The sequence below is a fragment of the Eucalyptus grandis genome, chromosome 6 (assembly GCF_016545825.1).
Source record: "Eucalyptus grandis isolate ANBG69807.140 chromosome 6, ASM1654582v1, whole genome shotgun sequence".
Taxonomy (NCBI): Eukaryota; Viridiplantae; Streptophyta; class Magnoliopsida; order Myrtales; family Myrtaceae; genus Eucalyptus; species Eucalyptus grandis.
The window spans coordinates 53,912,535-53,936,183 of record NC_052617.1 but is presented as its reverse complement, the minus strand read 5'-3'; the positions used below and the strand labels follow the sequence as shown (position 1 = coordinate 53,936,183).

Below are 23,649 nucleotides of genomic sequence, written 5' to 3'. Positions count from 1 at the left end.
ATGAACCAGCAAGCAAGCTCGTCCCTTGTCATTCATTCACTTCGAATTCACATCATACAAATAAATAACCATTAAACCCTAAGGAGAGAGCAGACGATGTGGAAACAATTGCTTCGCCACGCCATGTTCATTCGCGAGTTTTTAGGGATTGTGAGCGTACCCCATAGAGAGAACACATGTGGTTCGAGATTGGATGGAGTAGATCTTTTATAGAGGACGACAGAGAACTACTCCGAGCCTTGTGAGAATCTTGTTCGTGTTGGTTGGGTTGGCACCTAAGTGAAATGAATTGCAGAGACTTTTTGGCTTGAGAGCTCGGGCTTTGTCTTAAAAAGTGGGGAAAATGATTTTCACGATAAATTTAAAAAGTATTTTATAGAAACATTTTTCATGAAACAAATGAAACCTTGATATATATATAGAAAAGTGAAGAAAAGATAAGTACGCTGAAAGTCCTAAAAAACTTATCACAAAAATGCAATTGAATCCTAAAAATTTTAAAAATATAATTGAATTTGAAAACTTATTTTATAAGTGTAATTGAGTTTTAAAAATTTCAAAAAGTGTAGTCAAATTTTTAAACTTGTCAAGTTGGTGCAATTAGTCCCAAAAATTGTCGGCATTTTTCATTTATCAAGTTGAATAGAGTTTACGGAAGAACTTGATTCCACCGACTTGATAATTTTAAGAATTTGATTGTATTTTTGAAAATTTTAAAACTCAATTATACATATAAAATAATTTTTCAGATTCAATTATATATTTTTAAAAATTTTATGTTTCAATTGTACTTTCGTGACAAATTTTAAGATTTGCAATACACTTATCCCCAATAAAAGAAGGAGAGAGAACGAATGGTCCTAAAATCCACTATTGCTTTGGGCTTTATATTGAGCAAACCCAATCGGCTCTCTCTTGTGGGCCTCTGTTCAAAGCTAAAGAAATTCAGAGAAAGCCCATTTTTTTATTTAAGTAAAGAAGAAAAGTCATTTCAGAAAAATACTTTTTAAGAAAATTCAAACAAAGAAATTAAACCCCGGAGAAAAGCTGCTTGTTTTGATTTCCGACATCAACCTTCCTTCTCGTCCTCTCTCTCTCTCTCTCTCTCCTCTCTCTCCGAATTCGGGTTTGACCGAGCCGACGGCCGGCGCCCACCGCGCCGACGACGACCAGCCGCCGAACGCCGCCCGTTTTCGGGGTTCTCGTTCCATTTGGAGCGGCGAAGTCGAAGTGAAGCAATTGGCATTCGGTAAGAATCTCCTGCGGTCGTTCTGTCGCCTCGAATCTCTCTTCTCCTTTTAGATTGCTGGCCGATTCGCGGCTCAAGATCGCCGGCGTCCACCTCGCGAGCTCGTTAAACCTTAGTTCCGATTCAGCTCTTGCGTTGATCAGGAAATTTGGACGGATTTGCTGTCGCGGGGGCTAATCGGTCTCTGGAATTCGACTTCAGTTTTTGTGGGCACGCTTGTTCTTGTTCTGGATTCGTGCTCGTCTTATAATCGCATGGTCTTCGTTTGACTGGGATGCCAGCATCTTTAAATTTCTGGTCTTTCTATATTTTCGAATGATGGGTAACTGATGAATTTTCGAATGAATGATGATCTGACCCGATCAATGAGTTTTTGGGCTAAGCCAGGCTCGATCTTTTTCGTGAACCCCTTCTTTATCATTTGACTAGAGAGTTATCTACGGATCCGAATCGATTTTTTGTTTGGGGGATAGCATTTTGCTCTTCTATTCATTCTTTTTTCCTGGAATTTAGAAAGTTTTAGCTTGTTTGATGACCGATGCTAGAAAATCTTCATACCTTGCTGATGGCTACGTTTTGGCATGTCGTTTTGGTGGCAGGTGAAAGCCATGAATTGGATTCAACGTAAGATCTACCTTTACAATGTCACCTTCGGTCTCTTCATGTTGGATTGGTGGGAGCGCTATTTGTTCAGTATCCTAAAAATTTCTTTCACCTCGATCACATGTGGTGCTTCATGTATCTCTTTGTTTGTGAATGCAGTCAATGTGCTCTCATGGTATTATGCCGTTAGTTTATCAATGAAACTTATGGAGTTCTACATGAAGCTTAATTAGGACTAGATGTATACAAGAATTTTCTTGCTTGCTATGACTTCCATGCTGCACCTTATCAAGAATTTTAGGCCGTTCAAATGAGTCATGTTCTTTTATGTCATTGTCAAGGCAAGCATGCTGATTTAGTTAGGATTGTGAATCTCCTACCCGTCGAAGTTGATTATGTAAGTCATTTTTGAGATACGTGGTATAGTTGTTATTGTTGCTTATAATTATATTTTCATCTCTGCATCTTACATTTCTTCATGTTCATCTCGGGGTTTCCTAAACGTCCACAGATACTCTGGTAATTGTCTTGATGTGGTTCCTTATTTACAACACTTCACGTTATGTAACTACGTTCTGCAAAAGGTAAATGAACAGTCTGATCCTTATAATCTCTCTCTCTCTCTCTCTCTCTCTCTCTCTTGCACGCGCACGCACGCGCACAGGCACAGAGCGTGGCAGTAATGGACCATCATGTATGGAGGGTTATCTCCCCTATTTCTGGATCGTGTCTCATGCAAATTTCTAATTTCTGAATTTCCTTTGATAAGTCACCTACTTCCTATTTAACTCTAATTGGGACATTTTACTCCTTTGCTTTTGCTGTTAGGAGATTCTTAGGTACTTCCATGAAAGTTCTTATGTTGATTATTTCCTGAGCTCTGATAGTGCAAAAGAAAAATACTAAACTTTAAAGAGCGTAGATTGATTTATCACAACACTTGTCCTCTGTTGCAATTAAATTAATGAAAAAAGAGCTGATAATATGAAATTTCTCTTTGTAATGATGTTTCAGCATATATGGTGAAGCGCATCAATTTGAGGGAGCAAAATGGGCGTGGCAGTTTAAAAGAACTGATCAACCCCATAGGACGTGATGGCTCCCTGTTTCATACTTAGGCTTGGGAAGTGTGGATGCTTCTCATTCACATATCTAGCAAGAATTTTGTAATTGCGGTCTGATCGACAATGGTTTTATTGAGTGGGGACCAATTCCTGGCATGTGAACTTTAAATGATCTGCATTACCTGCAAGACATTCTTACTGCTAGTCCCAAATGCCTTGCCTTGTCCTTTCCTCAAGTACTGTATTCATTTTGTATTTTTACCTTGACTATTTTTGGTGTACCACTACTTTCAAACAAGCTTAGAACGTTGAAATTTTGAAGGCTGTGCTGTCAATTCACTTGAAAGCAAAAACACGGTAACCTTGATTGCATAGAAGACCTGAGGCTTAAATGTACTCGCCTGTTGTGCTTCCAATAGATGCTTATGTGGCATGCTTTATTGCCTCTTTCACGTTGGATGTGTAGGGGGTGTAGACTTGTAGTCTAATCGTTCATGATATGGTTTAGTTCTTATCAACGTTGATTTGGGGTGAAAAGAGGCTCTCCTACGTGTAATTGGATGTGTACTTTCTAAGTTTTTATGGTTTGATTGCTCTACTTTCTGGTTCTGAAAGATCCGACTAAAGATTGACAGTCCGGCTCTCGGTTTCAGCACTTGTGTAATTTCAGAATTATCAAGGTGTTATCTGACAGGAATCAAATTTGTATGGTTCCACGTTGCAATTTGTATTAAGAAGTAAAAAATTATCTTACGGAATTTATCTTATGGCTATAGGATATTTTTAATCCAAAGGAAGGAATGCATAATCATGAGATCTATTGGCTGGGTATATGGTTTAGAAAAAAATCAAGCCAAAATGCAACGAATATAAACCAATAATCTAAGAACTTTGGTTTAGTTATCGGCCTGTCATCTTGAATACCCATGATAGGGAAAGATATTTGTACTCAATATGGAGCGACTCTGGATGGCATGTCGGGGTTCTGTCATCCCTTTTAACTGTTAACTTATAGAATCCATGATGATTGGTGATGATGTTCTGAATGTTGCTGCAAACGTCCTCACATTCTTACGCTTTCAGAAGTAGAATTGTCAGTGACAGTTCTTCATTAATCACGTTTAAACGTGAATTATGATCGACTCACCAGTATTTTACATTGTTGTTTTGAGAGCTGTATATTACTATTTTGGGATTTGGTCACTTATTCTTACCATCACTATGAGCCCGGTGTAAAAAAATTTCACGTCTTTGTTCTTAAGAAACTCAAAACGAGGGCCTCTCTATCGGGCTTGGTGGTGCATGGGTCATCAACAAACCCGGATTATACAGAGCACAAAAACATTGCAAAATCAAATAGAATGGTAAGCTGACAGATTGTCTGGATTCATTAAGGGATGTCGACATATGGACGCACGTCCATATGCATGTGTACTACTTTCAAAAGTACAAGGAAGAAAATAAATTCCTCGGGGAAAAAATCAGTGTTCATATTAGATCTCCATTACCAAAGGCATCTGAATGCTTATCAATATGGCCCAGCTCAAAAAGGAAATGGCCGCCTTCTCTCAACTCGATCGGTCATATTGTCAATATGACTAATTATACATAAACTACATGCATGAAAATAGATGGCCTAAACTTCCAAAACTAGTCGGCCTAAACTTCCAAAACTAGTCTTGCTTTGCAAGGATCATTAAAAACAAACAAAGATGACTATTGAGACTTAGAGTGCCTATCAGCTAGTATCTGCTTTGTTCTTTCAAGTATACTGAAAAATATTGAACCTCCAATACCGATCCAGAGTACCCTTGGTCCCACTCCCTGCAGCACATGATATGAAACATGTCATTAGCTATGTCCAGTCAATAACTCTTCCTCATATGTACAACAATGGTTATATTTCAACAGAAGAAAGTTCTCCATGATCCGAAAATTTCTGATTACTTAAAACAAGTCCATCTCTCCATAGATCCAAACTTAAACTTAGTTTTGTCCAGACACCTAGTATAACTTCAAGATGTATACAAGACTCAATGGTAGTTCATCTATTTCCACTCTAACTGAAATTTGATTTGACATGATGTTAGAGTGACTTCTGTGGAATTGAGGACATACTAGCAGAACTCGGAAATGCTGGGATAGCATGGTACGATTACTTCAAAAAGTAGACAATAACGCAAGGCTAGTATGGATATATCTATATTGCCTCAGATTATTCCTTAAATTAACAGGACAATAGGCAATACCCGAGAAGCTTACATGGCCTGAAGCAAGTGGTGAGACATATTGAAACCCTCAACCAAATAAAAAATAGATGAATCAACCAGCACTCATGCTAATTTTTCTTCTTGTGGTATAAGACATGAAGAAGGCAGTAATCTAAACTTCTATGATGTGAATGCACTCATGTAAAGTGGTCAAACCTTCATAAGAGCAGCAGGTCCTTCTTCTTGGATAATGTTCTTGACACAATGGGAAATACTTCTATACTGTTTTGTTGCTCCCTATATACTCGAAGAACAAATAAAACAAACATCAAGAATGACCGAGGACCAAAATGCAGCTATAAAACAATAAAGGAACCAAAACAAAGAAGATAAGAATAAACACACCCACTACCTGAATCATCAATCTAGTCTTTATCACATCAAGAGGAGTTGTTATGGCTCCAGTAATCGCACCTACAAGCATGACAATCTCAATTAAGAAGTCCACATTGAGAGCAAACTTGTCATTTGCCAATTATCCAGCCACTTTAAGCAGGCTTTTTCTAACAATAAATCTAAAGTTTAGGCTCATGAATTCGGAAGGAATGAGCCAAGGAGAGAGTGATACTCCATAATGGGCAGGCCCCAATCGATGCTGTTTACGAACTAAGATATCTTCATATTGTGGTTAGCCTCTCAGCTAATAGGACGGACATGAATTTTACCAACAAGGTTGCCTCATTGGAACTGAAACCAAGAGGAGGTGTTATAAAACAAAGTAGCAGTACATTTCTACTGAAAGTAAATGACAAATTCTTTGCCAGGTGTTAGGATATTTTAGGACAGTGATTACAGTGATTACAGTAACAGCTAGTCATGCATCACAGATGGATTGGAGCTCCGACAGAATATCTGAATTTTAGACCGTTGATATAAATCAAATAAGTAGCAGTATCTAGAGCAGATGCAGTACCCCTACAAAAACTATAGTCAAGTATAAACCTAATAGATGGTAATTCTAATTTTGGTGTATTCCCTTATGTCACAGAAATTCTGAACTCTATGGAGGGAGTAAATTTTTTTTCCATCCCTCCAGTTCACAAGACATTACTACTTACATACAGTATAGAGGTTTCATCATTTTAATCTTTTACATGTATCTCTCTTTAAATCGATCTGGTTTTTGATGGTAAGCAACATCAACCACTTATCAACAGCCAAAAGTTCTACATTTTCAGTTAGTAACAATATAGGCCATTGGTTATCTGTTGATAACCTTGATTAAGGGTTGTACATCTGCAATTCAACATGAAGGCATAGGTTACTGCTATTTTATTTTTTACCATGACAATAGTTTGCACTTGCATTCTACATGTGTAGCTTAACTCTAAGATCAAACTTTTCAAATAAAATAGTCAGCCAGATTGCAACCCAGTCTATGAGAACAAAAAAGATATAACCTTGATTGATAGCCAAGAATATCAGGTATTTCATCAAAAAGAAAAGAAAAGAAAGCACAGGCATAAACTTTACCAGCAAAAGCACCAATCATAGCATTTTCATGATCTTTCAATTCTCTCCTGGCCTGCAACGAATCAAAAGAATTATCACATCACGGGAACAATATGTTGCCCATGTACGAGAAATGTCTTTGGTTTTGACATGTTTTTATTAATTTAAAGCATACAAAACTTAGTTTTCTTTTAATAAAAACATTACAACATCCAAGACCATAGCATGTCCTCTGAATGCATGATGACAACAACAAACTGCTCTTTAATGACACATATAAATGTTTCATTTATTAAAGCTAATGACAAGAAAATGTTTTCCTCATTCACTTGCTTGTGATACAAAAGGAGAACTTGTAAACCATGGACCACAATTAATTGGTGAATTATTATTAACTTGGGTTGGCTGATTGTAAACCTTAATTAAACTAGAACTCTCCAAAAGTAAATTGCTGAAATCCATTATATGTACGTAGTACAGAAAAAGAGAGGAGAAAAACTTACCACAATCCTGTAGCCTATGCGAAGCTGCTCATAAATGCAAAACTGAACGGCGTCAAATGGCAAATCTCGCAATAAAAAGGACCCGTATCCCTAGGTTGGGAAGTAAAAATTAACATACATCATCTTGAATTTTTCAAGACAAACAAAATAGATAATTTGCAGACCTCAGAAATTACAAGCTTTTCAGCTCACCTATATTTCTGTATAGGCAAATTACTATGCATTGTTTGCTTCGTTTCAAATTATACTTACGGAGTAAAAATGAAGACAGAAGACTACATTATCGACAATGATGAATAAGTGATGAGTAGTAAAAAATTTGAATGATCTTCCAAAATACATTGAGGTCTACATACTGCGTAAAGGCCCCTAAAACCCTCTCTGGCAATAATGAGACGGACAGCACTAGGGGCAGAAGCAAATTCCCGAGTCTGCATTCTTTGTTTAACCACCTGGAAATACACAGTTATATACAACCTGACTCAGAAGGAGCCGAAATGAAAATGTCAAAAAGACATTTTATACCTCAGTGGGTACACGAACAAGAGAAGAAGCAAGCCCCCCAAGTGCACCTGCAGTCTGAAGAATATTCAAGGATATCTCAATACAGTATACAGCCTTATCTAGATAATCGAAATAAAAATTTATACAAAAAGAAGGTTAAACGAATGCATCAAACCCAAAAATATACCCCATCTACGGCAAATTTGTAACCAAACCATATGATCCTAATGACAAACCCCATAAGTTTCTAGATGACAGGTATGGCATATATAACTTGCCAAAAAGGAGGTACAAATTGGTGTTGCCTGGTGATGAGAAAGAACTAGAATATACCAAGACATGTAAAAGACTATCATCAAGGAAAATGTGTTCTTTTTGGTGATTTGTATATCTCTCTCTTTCTTTTTTTCCTTTTGTAATTGGTTTTTTCTCTTGGGGTTGCAGTGCGATGAAAGCAAATCTCACAAAAGTTTCATGCACAAGCAATGAATTCTAATGTACCAGAACTGAGGAACCTACCAACAATGAAAATATTTGAGGAAGCTTAAATTGGAAGAGAAATGATTAATGAAGGGTTTCAACAATTACCAAATGAGCAAGCGCACTTAAGTTATCTGGAAAGGCTCTTAGCAATTTCTGTTTTGTTGGTTCATAGACACCAACGAATATTGCAGAAGCCCTGCACAGATCTTCAGTTATTCCACAATACATGATTTCGAAGACAGCCAGCTAAAAAAACTTAAAACTGCCAATACAATGTCAAAGAAAATGGAAATTTTCTTATGCTGTAAAGTAGGTGTACATAAACCAGGGCAACTTCTGCTTTTATTATGTACATGCCTGTTTTACAGCCCAAAGATGGCACATTAAAATGCCCCTTAATCCATCATACAAATAGAGAAGTCAAACAGGAAGCATTCTGTCCCTCATCATATTAATAGGACACTTATGAAAGTCATATGAGCAGCTCCTGTAATGCAGTCAGCAAACAAGCAAAGCTACAAAACCAGCTCATCTTCTTACCAACTTCTCAGCCAATTGTTCCATCATATAGGATAACCACTAACATAAGAGAAAGTACAGGAAACTATATGCATCCATTTATGAACAAAATGCAAAGAGAGAAAATGCCACATTCGATTGTACAAGTAATAAACTATGAGGTCATGCCACGATTTCTTTTGAAACATATTTAACAACAATAAGTACTCTGAATACCATGTATCCTCCATCTGAAAACTAGAGGACAATGATTAAAAGTCGAATAATCCGGCGAATGAAAATTTTCACTTCATACCCAGTTGGTTGTGGTATAACCAAAAGGACCTCAGCCTAGATTAGTTGCTCCAGGATTTCTCAGGTCATTTCTCTCAATTCGGGCGAGAGCAGAGAGCCTACCCATTTTTCCTGTTTATAATCTAGGTAGGGAGGTACAATTTTACATTTATATGAGTGCAAATACAGTTCAAAGTTCTGGATCACCTATTATAAAAGAGAAGAGAGAGAGAGAGAGAGAGAGAGAGCCTACCCATTTTTCTTGTTTATAATCTAGGGAGGTACAATTTACATTTATGGGAGTGCAAATACAGTTCAAAGTTCTGGATCACCTATTATAAAACCAAAGCCTCATCGGAAGCATATGCAAGAAAATAACTTACTATAGCAATAACATAATAAGGCTCAACCCACTACTGGGGTGGGCTACTTTCTTCATAACATCCTTTATGAATGATAATTCCTTGTTGAGCCTAATGTGTTGTTTGGAAACTAGGGAGAAGAGGAAGAAAATTGAGGGGTAGAGAATGAACGGTACTGAAAAACTAAAATTTTCCCTCCATCTGCATCCCCTAATAAGTGTCGTCATGATTCAGTAATATGTGCAACTCAGAAACAGTAAACTGGGGGATTTTGTGTGCAAAAAAGCCATGCTCTTTAACCCTAGCTCCTAATGGGGTACCTACAGGTTAGCAACCAATATTTCTCTGCAGTTTTAGAAGGACAATATTGCATTTTTTAACATAAGTTTTCCTACATTAGACTACACAGAAAACTATCATCTTCATCTCAGTGATGTAATTTTACTGAGTCTCGGTGCAGATACTGGACCCTTTCTCCCATAGCTTCTGTCAAAGGATTGTTATTTCCTTTGATATGCAGCTTCAGAAGGTCAGAATTGACTGTCAATTCAATTTGATAAGGAAATATTGCTTTCATCATTTAATACTTCATAGCCAAATGATGAGAAGATAGAGGAGACAATAGTCACATAACAAGCTTCATGGAAAGCTTATCCTAGCTATTTGCTCTTTGCTCCAAGAATAATCTGAGGCAGTATTACAACTATGAATACTTACGGTAAAACACCAGCAAGATTCCCAGCCAGGCCAGAGTAAAGGCCCCTCAATGCAATTTTTCCACCGCCATGAGCTGCCTTAACATCAGAGTCATTTGCAGCCAATGAACATAATGCAAAGAGCCAAAGTTAAGCTACCACGGTAAAGTAATGACCAATTCAAGAAGGAGAGCGAAAGAAGTTATGCAATGATATAAAATAAAGTAAAAAGTTGCAATCCAATACATTTTCCAAACAACTCTTCCGGCTAAAACACCTACAATTTGTCAAATGTTGAACTTTTAAGTAATTGAGTGTTACATTTTGCACATCCAGATTCTCTACATATATTAGACAATGGGGTTATGGTGCACAAAATCAACTCATATACGGCCCAAAACAAGATGAATCACAAACTTCATGCAATGATAGCTTTAAAAGGGGTGAAGTATATATTTTTCAATCAAAGAGGTCATCTAAACGATTTGCCAAAAATACAGGGGATGAAATTATAACTTCCTGTCGGTTCAAAAGGTTTCAGCTGAAATTCTAGCTGTTTCGTTGAGATTATTGACATAGAAGGGCTTTGAGTGTTAAGAAACTTGAAGTGACCAGCAGTATTCAAACAAAATAAATTGCATATGTCTGAAGTTAACATTGCTTTAATGTCTGGTCATACAACAATTAGATAAGGAGAACAATGGCAATAAAAAGGCAGTATTCCAGATAAAAATATGCTGCTTGGTCGGTGGTGGCAAACAGCCCAATATTCATCAAAAGAAAATTAACTTCCAGTCACTAGAGTTGCAGCAGTAAGAGCTAAACAACACTATCTGTTGCAACAACCTCCCAACTACCAATTCACACTCAAGAAGTTTGTGCAGTGTGCCAATTGGGGAACAGGCAAACAAAAGGATCGGTTGAGCACTTAAGGATTTAATCTTGCCTGAAGTCTAGTTTTGATGGTGTCAATTGGGTAAAGTGCTGCTTCAACAACGACACCAGCAGTACCTCCAGCAACAACGCCCTCTGTAGAGTCAATGAAACACAATTAGACAATCAAAGAAAACTCTGCTTGCCTTCTGCGAGATTTACTAGCAATTAGTTCGCTGTTCTTTTAAAAGAAATAGTGCCAAAGTTTTCCTGGCAAATTAATACAAGAGGAATGTCTTCCTAAGGTCAAGAAAAACACACAGAGAGTGTGATGTCTTTTACCAAATGGGCAATACAAAAAGAAGAGGAAGTGCATAAAAGAAGGGAGAAACTTGATCAAAATCACTGAAAAAGAGTCCTCCTTTATCATTTATGATGCTACAGTTGAAGGAAGTAGCAAGAGAAAATGAATCAAAAACATTTTGTCAATAAAACTTTCGCCTACCCAATTCAACAGAAACATTTTCACTCATTATTCAGCGAAGAATTCAAGATGCAACCAAAATATAAATATATATCGACAAATTACATATTCACCAGCAGCTTCGATATCAATACCCGGCTTTGAGAACCGAAAAACCGGAGCTCGAGATCCAGCAAAAGTACATACCACACACTATTCGCCAAAAATCCAAAGGCCGGTCATCCCGGACGCTAACTTGGAAAGGCTTCCTTTTCCCGTATCCACCCAAATCGCGGTCCACCCCATCTGTTGCAATGCATTCACCGAAATCAATCGAATGCGCACGAGCACAACCCGAAACGAACCCGTTCGGTCCCGCACCGAAAAACCGCCGGACATTCACATCAAACCACAATGCGGTTCAGATAACACGAGCTCATGCATGCCAGCCAGCGGGACCGAGCGAGGCTTCGACCGACACCACAGTAAACGGAGACCCCGAAGCTCGGATTTTTACCGGGTTTGGCAGCGGCCGCCTTCGCTGAGCTTTTGGCGTCGGAAGAATCCATGAATCCGCTGGGCTGCCCTCCCTTTCCGAGCTCGAGCTCGACACGAGACGGATTGAAGTGGAACGACGCTGTGATCGCGAGCTTGAAATGAAGCGGGAAGCAGCAGCAGCTGATCAAGGAGGAGCCTTTCGATCCCTTCGGCTTTGTCCCAGCTTTGCTTCGGGTCGGGTCGCCTCTGGTCGGCCCGTGGAATCGGGTCAAATTTGGGCTCTAGGTCAGCCCAAATCCACACCCTGCGATCGAGTTATGGGCCCCGGCCTTGTCGGACGGGCTTCACGTCTCGTAAACGCTAGTAGGAGTATATATATAATCCGACTGGAATATTTGCTCAATTTGCTCGATTCAAATCTTTGACTTTCGTCCACTTTGGTCTTTTCCGACCAAGGCATCTTTTGGATTTTCCCACCATGGGACGTGTGGAAAACGTCCTGGACTTTGAAAGTACAGAGGAATGCGATCCTCGCGTGACAAGCGCGCAAACTTTATCGCCTCCTGTTAACATCATGCCAGCGCTCTTGCGGGAGACGCGGCAATGTCGTCTCGTAACCGTACCTTACCCCGATCATGTCCATACAAATGTTCTTGTTTGTTAGCGCAACGCTCATACACATCTCCACATTGCTCCCGTGTTATGTGAATTTCTAGCCTGCGACCCGACCCAAGCTTCCTCACTAATTGGACAAGTCGGTCCATAAAATTGATTGTTAATCGAAGGCAACAATTTAAGAAGAAAAATTGCTAAAAAGGGGGTTTGGGTAGGGTTGAGTCGTGTATGGATCACTAAATTCGTATTTGCGTACAAAAGGGATCAATTTGGGTCTAGCCATTTTCAACCCGACCCGATACACCCATTTGACAGGCCTATTGGTAGCTTGTACAAAAAACTAGAGGGAAGTTCGATCAAGGGTATCCAGGATTTTCGACTTAGGGACTTTTGGAAAACGTATGGTAGCTTGTATAGAAAAATTTGAGTCGTCCCAATTTGTGAAATTCAAGGACGCGTAGGAAACGTTACATTATATGCTTGTTTGGGTTTTTCCATCCCAGAGGCATGACATGAAAAACCAGGTCCCACAAAACATGTCCCCACTTACACCATTTGATGTAGTGATTTATTTACTATCAATATATATTTTCTCATGTAAAGAAAAGAAAAAGAACTTCAATGTTAACTTTCATTTTTTTTCCTGAAATTTGAAGTATTTAATATTTATATTTGATCTCGCTATATCCTAGCTTTATTATTTTTTGCCTAACAACAATTGCTTTAGGACATTTTTCTAATGTTCAATCTCCACTTGACGTTCAGCACGAACTTGACGCTGAAAGGCAAGTCTCCACATGAATTATGTTCCAAAGTGAGGACCACATATTAAAAGACAATGTGAATAGATGATCTCCTCACCCCCCAAATCAAGTCTAAACCTCCCTACGTCCTATAACAAAAATCTAAACCTTCTGATGCCTTCCCATTACCAAATACCTCGTTGGTAACCCTTCGAAAATTTGCCCATTTTATGAGCTATGGAGAAAGTATCTCACCTATAAAATATACACTGTGCCGCCAATCTTATCTTAACTTAAAGTTTGAGTTCATTTTTTTTTTCATAACGAGAGTTAATCATTAAACCAACGATAATTATAGAATTAAAAAAAAGCACCTACCCCGATATCACTAGTCAAAATAAAATTATGCTATTGGTGGCATTTATCATCATGAATTGAACCTAAACCTGTGATCTAAGAAATATCGTTAGATGGAAAAATGAATCATTTCATCTTATGGTGATCGTCCATTACATCGGGTCAATAACTAAAAAAATTCAATCCGACTGAATGGGCCGCATGGCCCACTCACTGAGTGTCAGTTCATCTAGCTTTGACTGACCCACCCAGGTTGCTAGGTCCGAACCAAAAGACACGGTCGGTTCCACAGTAGTGTTGACTTAACTTTTAGTTCCCAAAGAATTTAATGCTTTGCAGCATGCATGTACTAAATTTTCATTAAATTTTAAATACAGATTTAGAAAAATAATTAAGTGAATAATTTTTTCAATCCGATCAATAACCCAACACTGCCCATTCTACTGTCGAACTCTGATTATTAATTCAATATTAGAGTTAAATAACTTGAACCGCTTTTAGATAAAGTTTAGGATATCTCCAGTACTATTTCTGTATTTAATGAAAAATATTTCAAGGCAGGCTGCTTGTATATAATGCAGAAAAAGAAATATATTTTGAGAGTTATGAGTTGTTTAGTTTTTGTCGTTGGACGAACGTGTTGAACATGCTCGACGAGATAGTCTTACTACGTTAATCATTAATTGCAATTTAAAACTTAAATAATTCAGGACCACTTTTTTAATAGGCACGAGTATTTTGAACGTGGAAGAGCCACCGGAAGACAAAAGTCTCACCAAAAATGATGTTGAGGAAACTGTTTAGTCCTTGTAGTCGATAAATATTCAGTTGTCGCTCTCTTTCGGACAAACACAAAGCGCTCGAAAAATCTCATCTCCCGTCCTCTCCAAAAAATCACTCCTTTCCGTCCGGTGTCTCTTCGCGCTGTTCTGGTCGTGGTCGCGGCAGCATTCCCGTGTCGTTTTGCGCTTGCAAACAGTTCTTCCGAGATCGAGGTTTGGTGTTTGGGTCGGTGTCGCGCGCGTTAACGATGGTGATGCCTCTGGGTTCAGTTTACAGAGCGGCTGTCTGCGTCGTTCTTGCCATGATTTGCTCTGCGGTCTTCGAGGGTGATGCTCGACCCTTGCCGCAAGATGAAGGTACGCGAGAATGACTAGAACCTTTCCTTTAATGGCAGTTAAGAAGTTCTCTGTGGCCCTATGATTTTGGGATACTTGCTTTCCGAGCTCTGATCCTAAATCTCTCTCGGGCTCTTCTCTGTTGAGGTCTGCAAATTGAACTTATTCTAAGTATGGGTGAGCATTGTTCTAAAGTAGAACTAAGAACTGAAGAACCGGATCAATGGAAACAGGTCCAATTCTAGGTTCTAGGGAGATATGATTCGGTTCCCAATTCCACTTTTATTGGAATCGCTCGTTACCAATTCTATTCTTGGTTCCATAGGAACTAAATCAGAATCGGGAATAGAACTGGGACTGGGAACTAGAACCGGACTAGGAACCTAAAGTAAAATATCTGATTTTTCTCCTAAACCGGAACCTAAAGTGATGTTTATATTTTTATATATTGTAATTTATTTTATATATCTAATGATTGAATGCTTTATTTAATATCTTTTTTTTTATTATCTTAATGAGGAGATTATCATTAGTAAATAAAATTTACTAGTTGAAGTGGGATGAATATATGTGGTGAGGCTCTCTAATAATTATTTTGGTTTATTTAATAGTAATTTTAATTATCATTGGTAAAACTATTATTAAGTGATTAACTATGATTGTTGTTTCTTTAGATTTCAAGTGGTTAGAATATTGAGGATTGAAATTCTATAATTTAGGTTATATGTTACATGTTTTGAACCTTTACTGTTCATTTTATTTTATGTGTTCATCTTTTATGGATCATTGTTATTGATAGATGAGACGCTTTCATTTTGTTGTAGCATTCACTCTCGTTTTTCTTAACTAAAAAAGAAAAAAAGAAAAAAAGAAAAAGAAAGAAGAATTTGTTAGGCATTGGAATTGACTCTGGAATCTATGATAAGGTGGGTTTCAAGTTCTAAGTTCCGATTGATAGGTTATAGATTCTAAAAAATGAGGAACCTGCATCGACAGGCAAGTTCTAAGTTCCAGGTGGAATCTATAAAAAACTTGGAACTGCTTACCCTTAGTTTTTAGTCATTTTTACTTCTCCAACAATGGACATTAGTAATTGATTTTTCAACTTCTGGTTTGTCCTTGCAGTTGATACACTAAAAACAATTGCCACGAAAATGCGAAACAAATACTGGAATGTAACCAAAACATCATGTAATGATGATATAGGTCTAAACGTGACGACCTTGCCTTCAGGAATGACAAGCATCGTGAGTTGCGATTGTTCCTTCATTAACATCACGGTTTGTCATGTCACGAAAATGTATGTTTGAACCGACCTTTTTTTTTTTTCCATCTCGGTATCCTTCTTCAACGTGCATCAATTGCGATTTACCTATGCTTCTTCATTTCTTAGCCAGCTGAAGGGACTTGATTTGATAGGGATATTTCCTGATGAATTCGGCAACCTCACTTACCTAAGAGTCATGTAAGTTATACTCAAACTACATGAGATCTTGAAGATAATTAGGCCAAAGAACTTGAGTGTACTTGATGGGCCATGGTTCTTTATTTCCATGGGGAAGTCAAGGAAATGCACGTTATGAGTTAGGTGAAAACTATTATGGTTCCACATTACCTTATTATTGACAATTTTTTCCGTTATTCTCGATTGGTCTTTCTTAAGCAACAAGTTATCAATTTTTTCAAGCATGTACTTGTCAGCAATCATGGAAAACTAAATCAACTTATTTTTCTGAAGTTTAGAAAGCTATTATTTGCGAATTGTAAAAGTTTTAAAGTGAGCATTCTTTGCAAGCAGAAATCTCAATCTTAACTGCATCAGTGGATCACTCCCCACAACTCTTACTCGGATACCACTTAAAATTTTGTAAGTTAATCTTACCATACATCGAATAAACATTATAACAATTTAATTAGGAGTCTTTTTAAAAGAAGCATAATTTTGTTTTTGATTTGGTACTTCAGGTCAGCACTTGGAAATCAAATAAGTGGCATTCCTAAGGAAATTGGCAACATTAGCACGCTAGAGGAGTTGTAAGACTTGCTATAAATCATTTAACTTCGTATTGAGAATTTGTTATATCTTATGATGATAATTTTATGCCTATCCCAGCATATTGGAGGATAACTTGCTTGAAGGCACTCTTGAGCCAAACATCGGCAACTTGAGCCGATTAAGTAAGCTGTAAGTAAATTGAGTAGATTAATTAGCACACTTTTGCCTTTTGCTTGGATAACACATTTTAGAAGTCTTTTCTTCATGTTTGTGAGCTCTCTCGATTGTGAGATTATCAAATGAACGATTTTACTTTAGTGTTTCCACTTAGACTAGAATATAGTTCCTATTTGTTTGGGGAGATGAAGATCTAGTTTATTCCATGTTATGTACATTTATACATTGATATTTGATCCTTCAATGTTCCTTATTCTTAGACTTTTTTTTTTTTTTTTTTAAAGCAGTGAGTTGTCTTCTAACAATTTTACGGGAACGATAATCGAATCCTTTGGCAATCTGAAGAACTTACGAACTTTGTAAGTGGCTTCATAATACCTTTTATTTCTCAAGATACTAAATTTCCTTTGAAGGATTTTGATTTATGGATCACTTGCAGTCGTATAGATGGAAGCACATTATCAGGAAAGATACCCAATTTTATTGGGAATTGGACCAAAATTACAAGATTGTGCGTATCCTAATCCCTCTTAATTAGGGCCAAAAATATTTATTTATATGATTTATGAGATACTGAAAAGTTGTTCTTATATTACGGCATTAATTTCTTTAGGGATATGCAAGGCACATCTATGGAGGGACCTATTCCTTCAAGCATATCTTTGTTATCAAACTTGATTGAGTTGTGAGCATTTGATCCCGTGCAATTGTTCTCTTGTAGAATGGATGTTAATGTTATGTGATGGAGTAATTTTTATATGCATTCAGGAGAATATCTTATTTGAAAGGTTCAAGTTCGAATTTTCCTAATTTGCAAGGCATGACCATGATGCAGACTTTGTGAGCTCAATATAATGAATATTTCATTTGTTTCTTTTGTCTCTTTTTATTATAGCTAATCACCATTAACTATTGTTTTTCACATCTTAGGATTATGAGAAATTGCTTGCTTACTGGCTCTATTCCAAGTTACATTAGGAAAACGGACAAGTATGAGAACATTGTAAGTTGCTATAATGAGGTGGATATCTCGTTTTGTCCCAACATGTTTGTGTGCTATATCCTCTTTCCTTTGCAAAGTCTAGCGGGCTGATTGTTAAGCATCAACAGATTTTGGATCATTGCATTTTCTAAGAAGTGATTTGTTTCATATATGAGAAAGCCCTCAAACTGAGGATCAAATTACATGTACTTCTACAAGTTTTCTCGAGACAACTATCTGATTTATCTCCTTTTTTTTTCCCATCTTTGGGTAGAGACCTGAGTGTCAACAGATTAACCGGTCAAGTTCCTGAGATGATGGGACATGCTCTGGATTACATGTAATTACAAATTCTCTTGACGTCTCCGAATATCTTAGCAAATATGTAGCTGACTTTCCTTCCTCATTAGTATCATATATGGATCGATTCTTTAGACAAGTGTTGCATAACTTTTATTTGTGAATGTAGGTTCCTAGCAAACAACTCCCTTACTGGAGCAGTACCTGGTTGGGTAACAAGTAGCAAGCATTATCTGTTAGTCTCCTATGAACATATCCTGTTCTCTGTTCTTGGTTTTTCATACAATTGTCATAGATTGCAGGATTCAATCCATAATTCTTAGTACGATAGTCATGGGGTTGACATCCCATATATCACTCTTCGATTGTTCATACTATTATTATTTACGGGGATGAGTATGTACAATAACTAGGTCAAGGTATGAATTGCAGCGACTTATCTTACAATAATTTCAACGGTTCTTCTCCTATCAGTTGTCAGGAATCACAAGTGTGAGTCAATGCACATTCTCCCTTAAGGCAAAAAATTTATAGTTTCATCTCGTCCCCACATTTCTAGAGTTATTATCTAACACATTGTGTTGCTTTGCAGTAATTTGGTTTCCAGTTATGCATCTAACGGAAACAACTCGTAAGTCTCTTTGACTAAGAATTATACCAATTGTTGATAATTGCATGTAAAAATGATCTTACCAACAATCTTTCTGGTTTATCCCATTAAGGCTGTGGTGCATGGAGAAGGATCTTCCTTGCAGTGGGAAAGCACAGTGTGAGTTCTACTATGTCTGAATTGTCGTTGAACATAAACCGTCAAGCTACTTTTCTCTCCTATCGTGTCTTATGCATTATGATCCAACGACATATGCAGACCATTCCTTGTTTATCAATTGTGGAGGAACCAAAACAACTTTTGAGGGGAATGAATATGAAGAGGACACTAGTCCAAATGGCCCATCGATTTTTTCCTCTTCTTCTTCTGCTTCTTCAGAAAAGTGGGCATACAGCAGCACCGGGCTTTATATGGGAAAAGCCAACGCTAGTTACATAGCGAATAACCCATTTTCTATAAATGCGAATGGTTCAGAATTTTACCAAACGGCTCGCCTTTCCCCCTGGTCGATCAGATACTATGGCCTTTGCATGATGAAAGGAAATTACAAAGTGCGGCTCCATTTTGCTGAAATTCAATATTCCAATGATAAAACGTTTAGAAGCCTTGGGAGACGTATATTCGATGTATCGATACAGGTCAGTGAAGTGAAATTTGACACCCAATCATCTTTTAAAGTTCATATGTTATGCTGAGTTATCGTCTTCTGTAGAGGCACTTGACAAGCCGGCTGCACACAACAATTTGAAAAGAGCACGACCTATTCTTACCAGAATTCTTGTTTTATCCCTGCAGGGCAATCAAGTGTTAAAGGATTTTAATATTGCAGAGGAAGCAGGGGGTGTTGGGAAGGGCATATACAGAGATTTTGATAACATTTACGTGAATGGTAGTACTTTAGATATTCATCTATATTGGTCAGGAAAGGGAACCACGGACGTTCCTGATAGAGGTGTCTATGGACCACTTATTTCCGCTATTGCAGTGACACCAAGTAAGTCAATGCTGAACGTACTAATCTCTATCAATTTTTTTCCCTATGTGGTCATTGAAGCATTCATGGATAAATCCATCATTTTTTTCCTGCTCGTAGACTTTGATGTTGGAAGCACTGGACTATCAGCTGGAGAAATCATTGGAATCACAGTAGCTTTAGTGGTTCTCCTTGTATTGATATTACTAGTCCTTTGGCTAACAGGATTCTTTGGCGGTAAAGAAGTTAAAGATCCAGGTGAGATTATCATATCGACATGTTTGCTCATGTAGAAATATGTCACTCTTTGATTCATCGCACAAATATGATGCCTAATTTAAGACCGTATTTATTTGTTTTCTTCGTACTTTTTGTGGAATTCTTATCAGTAAACTATGACACCTTCAAAGCTGGCCCTTTTTCTTTTAACTAGGATTGCATGTGTATGAGACCATGTAGATGGATCATTCCTCCGTTTGTTGTCAAATTGTACTTTTCCTTTAGTTTTTTTTTTTTTTTTTTTTGATTGCACTCTTGATATACACCTCCGTTTTTGTTTTCGCATTGCATGGGTTAGATCTTCAAACTGGCCATTTCACTTTAAGGCAAATCAAAGTTGCTACGGACAACTTCGACTCTGTGAATAAGATTGGTGAAGGAGGGTTTGGGCCAGTTTACAAGGTAATTTACATTATGTTCATAAATTCATCCTTCATTCCATGTGAAGGAAATGTCTGATAAATTCATCATGTGTCTTTGTTTTGGACTCAGATCTTTTCGAGCTAACCTTTTTTTTTTTTTAATGAAATAACATATGATCAGTTATGAGTTTTAAATTCATATGATTAATCTTAAGGAATACTGTTGGATGGAATTATAATTGCCGTGAAGCAGCATTCTCCTAAATCAAAGCAAGGCAATCGTGAATTTCTCAATGAGATAGGCATGATATCTGCTCTCCAACACCCAAATCTCATAAAACTTTATGGTTGCTGCATTGAAGGAAATCAATTATTGCTGGTTTACGAATATCTGGAGAACAATAGTCTTGCCCGTGCACTTTTTGGTAAAAGATGCTTTCCCTAAACTGACTAATATGCTATTAATGAGCATTCAATTGAAAAAAAAAAAACACACGCTCTCTCTCTTCCTAGGATTAGATGAGCAGCAGATTGAGTTGGACTGGGCCACAAGAAAGAAAATAGTTTTGGGAATAGCAAGGGGATTGGCTTACCTTCATGAGGAATCTGGGTTGAAAATTGTTCATAGGGACATAAAAGCGACAAATGTGCTACTTGATAAGGAACTAAATGCCAAGATCTCAGATTTTGGTTTGGCCAAACTCAATGAAGAAGAGGATACGCATATCAGCACAAGGGTAGCTGGAACAATGTAAGTCTTCTATTATTCTGGCTAATTCTCTTCTTTTAATTAGCTCTATCTAATGAACTTTTGATTGCTACATATTTGTAATAGTTTGCCCAATTGTCCTCCTTCTACGATCATATTCACCATTACTATTTTGCCTTGCCTTAGAGGTTATATGGCTCCTGAATATGCGATGAGGGGCTACTTGACAGACAAAGCTGATGTCTATAGCTTTGGAGTTGTTGCTTTGGAAATTGTCAGCGGAAAGAGCAACACCAATTACAGGCCAAAGGATGAATTTGTTTATCTCCTTGACTGGGTAAAGTATAGCGACTTTAAGTTTGATGAGAACCATGCAGCCAAGCTTTTACTGGACTTAAAGCTCTCTTTCTCTACTTTCTGTGGGTTTGTTTGGAGGACTAGCGAGTAGAATGATGGCATGTGACTTCATAATTAAATGGTGGAACAAGCTATTGGGGACAGATTCAATCAGATTAAATAAACATATGAAGGGATAATTTCTTTGAAGGACTTCATAAAAAGAAAAAGAAAGAGAAAAGATGGGCTAGAAGCTTAGAACATTGTCATATTGATATGTATGCATGAGCATGCTCAGCGGTGGAGAACATGAATGCATGAATATGATGAGATTCCATCTATCAGCAACCTACTCCCCTTGATTGTTCGTAAAACTGTTTTTTGTTTCTAAAAGCAAAATAACCGGCTAAACTTCTATATCTATTTGTACATGATGAAAGGCCTATGTGTTACAAGAGCAAGGGAACGTTCTTGAACTCGTGGATCCGCGCCTTGGCTCCGATTACTTTGAGGAAGAGGCAATGAGAATGCTAAACCTGGCACTACTATGCACCAATCCTTCACCAACTCTCAGGCCACCAATGTCATCTGTGGTGAGCATGCTTGAAGGAAAGAGCGCAATTCAAGCACCGATAATCAAGTGCGCCGCAACAAATCCAGATCCTAGATTCAGAGCTTTTGAGAGGCTAGGTAATAACAACCAATCAAACGTCTCGACATTCTATCAGGACGCTCACCCGGTGCTCGGAAGCATGTCCATCGAAGGTCCATGGATTAATTCTTCAGCTTCTTCTAGGAGTGAGGATAAGACCCACGGCCGTTCTTCAGAGAGCGAGCTTTTACCAGATTTTTAGGTCTCGGATTAGTTCAGTAATTATTATGGATTTCCAGCCAATAGTGTAAAGGAATTCGACGGTGGAAATATAGGTAATAAGACTACTGTTGAAGACTGTTACATAAGCACGTTAGGGTGCGCATGGCAATGTTTATATTCTGGGGAACTATTTCTTTTCAGAAAAGGTTTTTCTTTTTTTCTTTTTCTACTACGAGAACAATTTCTGAGTAAAATAAGATATTTGGTAATTATATAAAATTTTTATTCTTGGAATAGAAAAATAATAGAAATGTGTTTGGTAAAAATTTATAAATTTTTGCATTTATTTGTCTTTTCTTTTTACTACCGCCGCCAGCCGTTGCACGATCGCCGCATGATTGCCGCCTGCCACCGCACGACCGCAACACGATGGTTGCACGACCGTCGCGCGACCATCGCACGACCGCCGCACGACCGTCGACCGTAGTCGTCAACCGCCGTGCAAGGTTGCCGCCCACAGCCCACCGGCCGCGAGAGGGGGCGGTGGCCAGTGAGCTATGGGCAGCAGTCTTGTGGCGGTGATCGGCAAAGACGGTTGGTGGTCGTGTGGCGGTCATGCGGGGTTGGTGACAGAGGTTGCCAGCAAATGGTGGTGGTCGTCGGCCGATGGGCTACAGGTGGCGGCAATTGTCGCCGGCAATCAATCGCCAACGGTGGCCACGGGTGGCGTGAGGTGGCCGACAGTTGGTAGGCGGCTTGCGGTGGCCACAACAAGGAAGAAGAACAAAATAAAAGAAAAAAAGAACTTATTTCTAGAAATTGTTCTCGAAAATAAGAAGTTATTTTTTTTTTTTTTTTAATTTCTTGTTTTTGTTTCAAATCTATTTCATAGTCACTTTTATATTCCGGAGAATAGAACAATAAGTTGGCGTTACCAAATAGATTTCTGTTCTTTTTTTTTTTTTGTCTGGGGAACAAAAAAAAGAAATCGAGAGAAATATAAACGTTATTATGTAGGCCGTTATTGTCCATCCAATTCCTCGCATGAGAATTAAGCACGTGCTGGCCTTTAGCCACAAGGTCTAGCTTCATTTGGGTTACTCTCAAATCTCAATGGTATGAAGATCTTACTTTGAATTTTTAGGTACAGTATGCGCGACATTTATTCACCCATTTCTTAAAAAGATAGTATTGTAATTTGAGGTTTGTGGCATTCTTGATTTCTTCTATGAAAAATCCAAGTTCTTTGGGAGAGTGCTTCGTTTCCTTTTCCATTTTAACTCGATTTGATATGACAAAAGAACCAAAAATCTATTTATTTTTGGGCATTGTCTATGGTGTGGCCCCATCAAAAGTACAGTAATAGAGGATGACCTCTTAAAAATTCTCACCAACACGACTTCATGTAATCTTTAACTCATCTTTATCATCTTGAAGACTTGAAATTCCTCATTTTCACATTTTTAT

At 37.9% G+C, this 23,649-nt stretch overlaps 3 protein-coding genes across 4 annotated transcripts; 2 read left to right on the top strand and 1 right to left on the bottom strand.

The window, feature by feature from the left end:
* The first annotated feature begins 1,059 nt into the window (after window positions 1–1,059).
* On the top strand, window positions 1,060–3,269 carry LOC104450818 (hypothetical protein). Its single transcript, XM_010065517.3, has 4 exons — window positions 1,060–1,249; window positions 1,849–1,942; window positions 2,364–2,436; window positions 2,867–3,269. The coding sequence occupies exons 2-4, from the start codon at window positions 1,858–1,860 to the stop codon at window positions 2,946–2,948; spliced, it is 240 nt and encodes a 79-aa protein (XP_010063819.2). The 5' UTR covers window positions 1,060–1,249; window positions 1,849–1,857; the 3' UTR covers window positions 2,949–3,269.
* A 1,006-nt stretch (window positions 3,270–4,275) lies between these two features.
* On the bottom strand, window positions 4,276–12,102 carry LOC104450817 (S-adenosylmethionine carrier 1, chloroplastic/mitochondrial). Of its 2 annotated transcripts, XM_010065516.3 has the most exons (12): window positions 11,831–12,082; window positions 11,521–11,619; window positions 10,924–11,006; window positions 10,000–10,076; window positions 8,234–8,324; window positions 7,667–7,720; window positions 7,498–7,593; window positions 7,142–7,231; window positions 6,660–6,711; window positions 5,539–5,600; window positions 5,343–5,423; window positions 4,276–4,740 (listed from the first exon to the last, which is right to left on the bottom strand). In XM_010065516.3, the coding sequence occupies exons 1-12, from the start codon at window positions 11,880–11,882 to the stop codon at window positions 4,633–4,635; spliced, it is 945 nt and encodes a 314-aa protein (XP_010063818.2). In that variant the 5' UTR covers window positions 11,883–12,082; the 3' UTR covers window positions 4,276–4,632. The 2 variants fall into 2 exon arrangements, 1 of the variants encoding a protein (XP_010063818.2); XR_005551820.1 differs by lacking the exon at window positions 4,276–4,740 and having other exon boundaries at window positions 5,351–5,423; window positions 5,755–6,711; window positions 11,831–12,102.
* Window positions 12,103–15,664: 3,562 nt separating this feature from the next.
* On the top strand, window positions 15,665–22,359 carry LOC104452301 (probable LRR receptor-like serine/threonine-protein kinase At1g53440). The gene is made up of 23 exons (XM_039314451.1): window positions 15,665–15,944; window positions 16,038–16,109; window positions 16,443–16,511; window positions 16,610–16,678; window positions 16,758–16,829; window positions 17,105–17,176; window positions 17,257–17,328; window positions 17,431–17,502; window positions 17,586–17,657; window positions 17,748–17,824; window positions 18,076–18,139; window positions 18,269–18,334; window positions 18,532–18,591; window positions 18,692–18,730; window positions 18,822–18,868; window positions 18,968–19,347; window positions 19,505–19,703; window positions 19,803–19,940; window positions 20,260–20,361; window positions 20,536–20,748; window positions 20,837–21,074; window positions 21,219–21,369; window positions 21,809–22,359. The coding sequence occupies exons 1-23, from the start codon at window positions 15,799–15,801 to the stop codon at window positions 22,220–22,222; spliced, it is 2,904 nt and encodes a 967-aa protein (XP_039170385.1). The 5' UTR covers window positions 15,665–15,798; the 3' UTR covers window positions 22,223–22,359.
* Window positions 22,360–23,649: the final 1,290 nt, after the last annotated feature.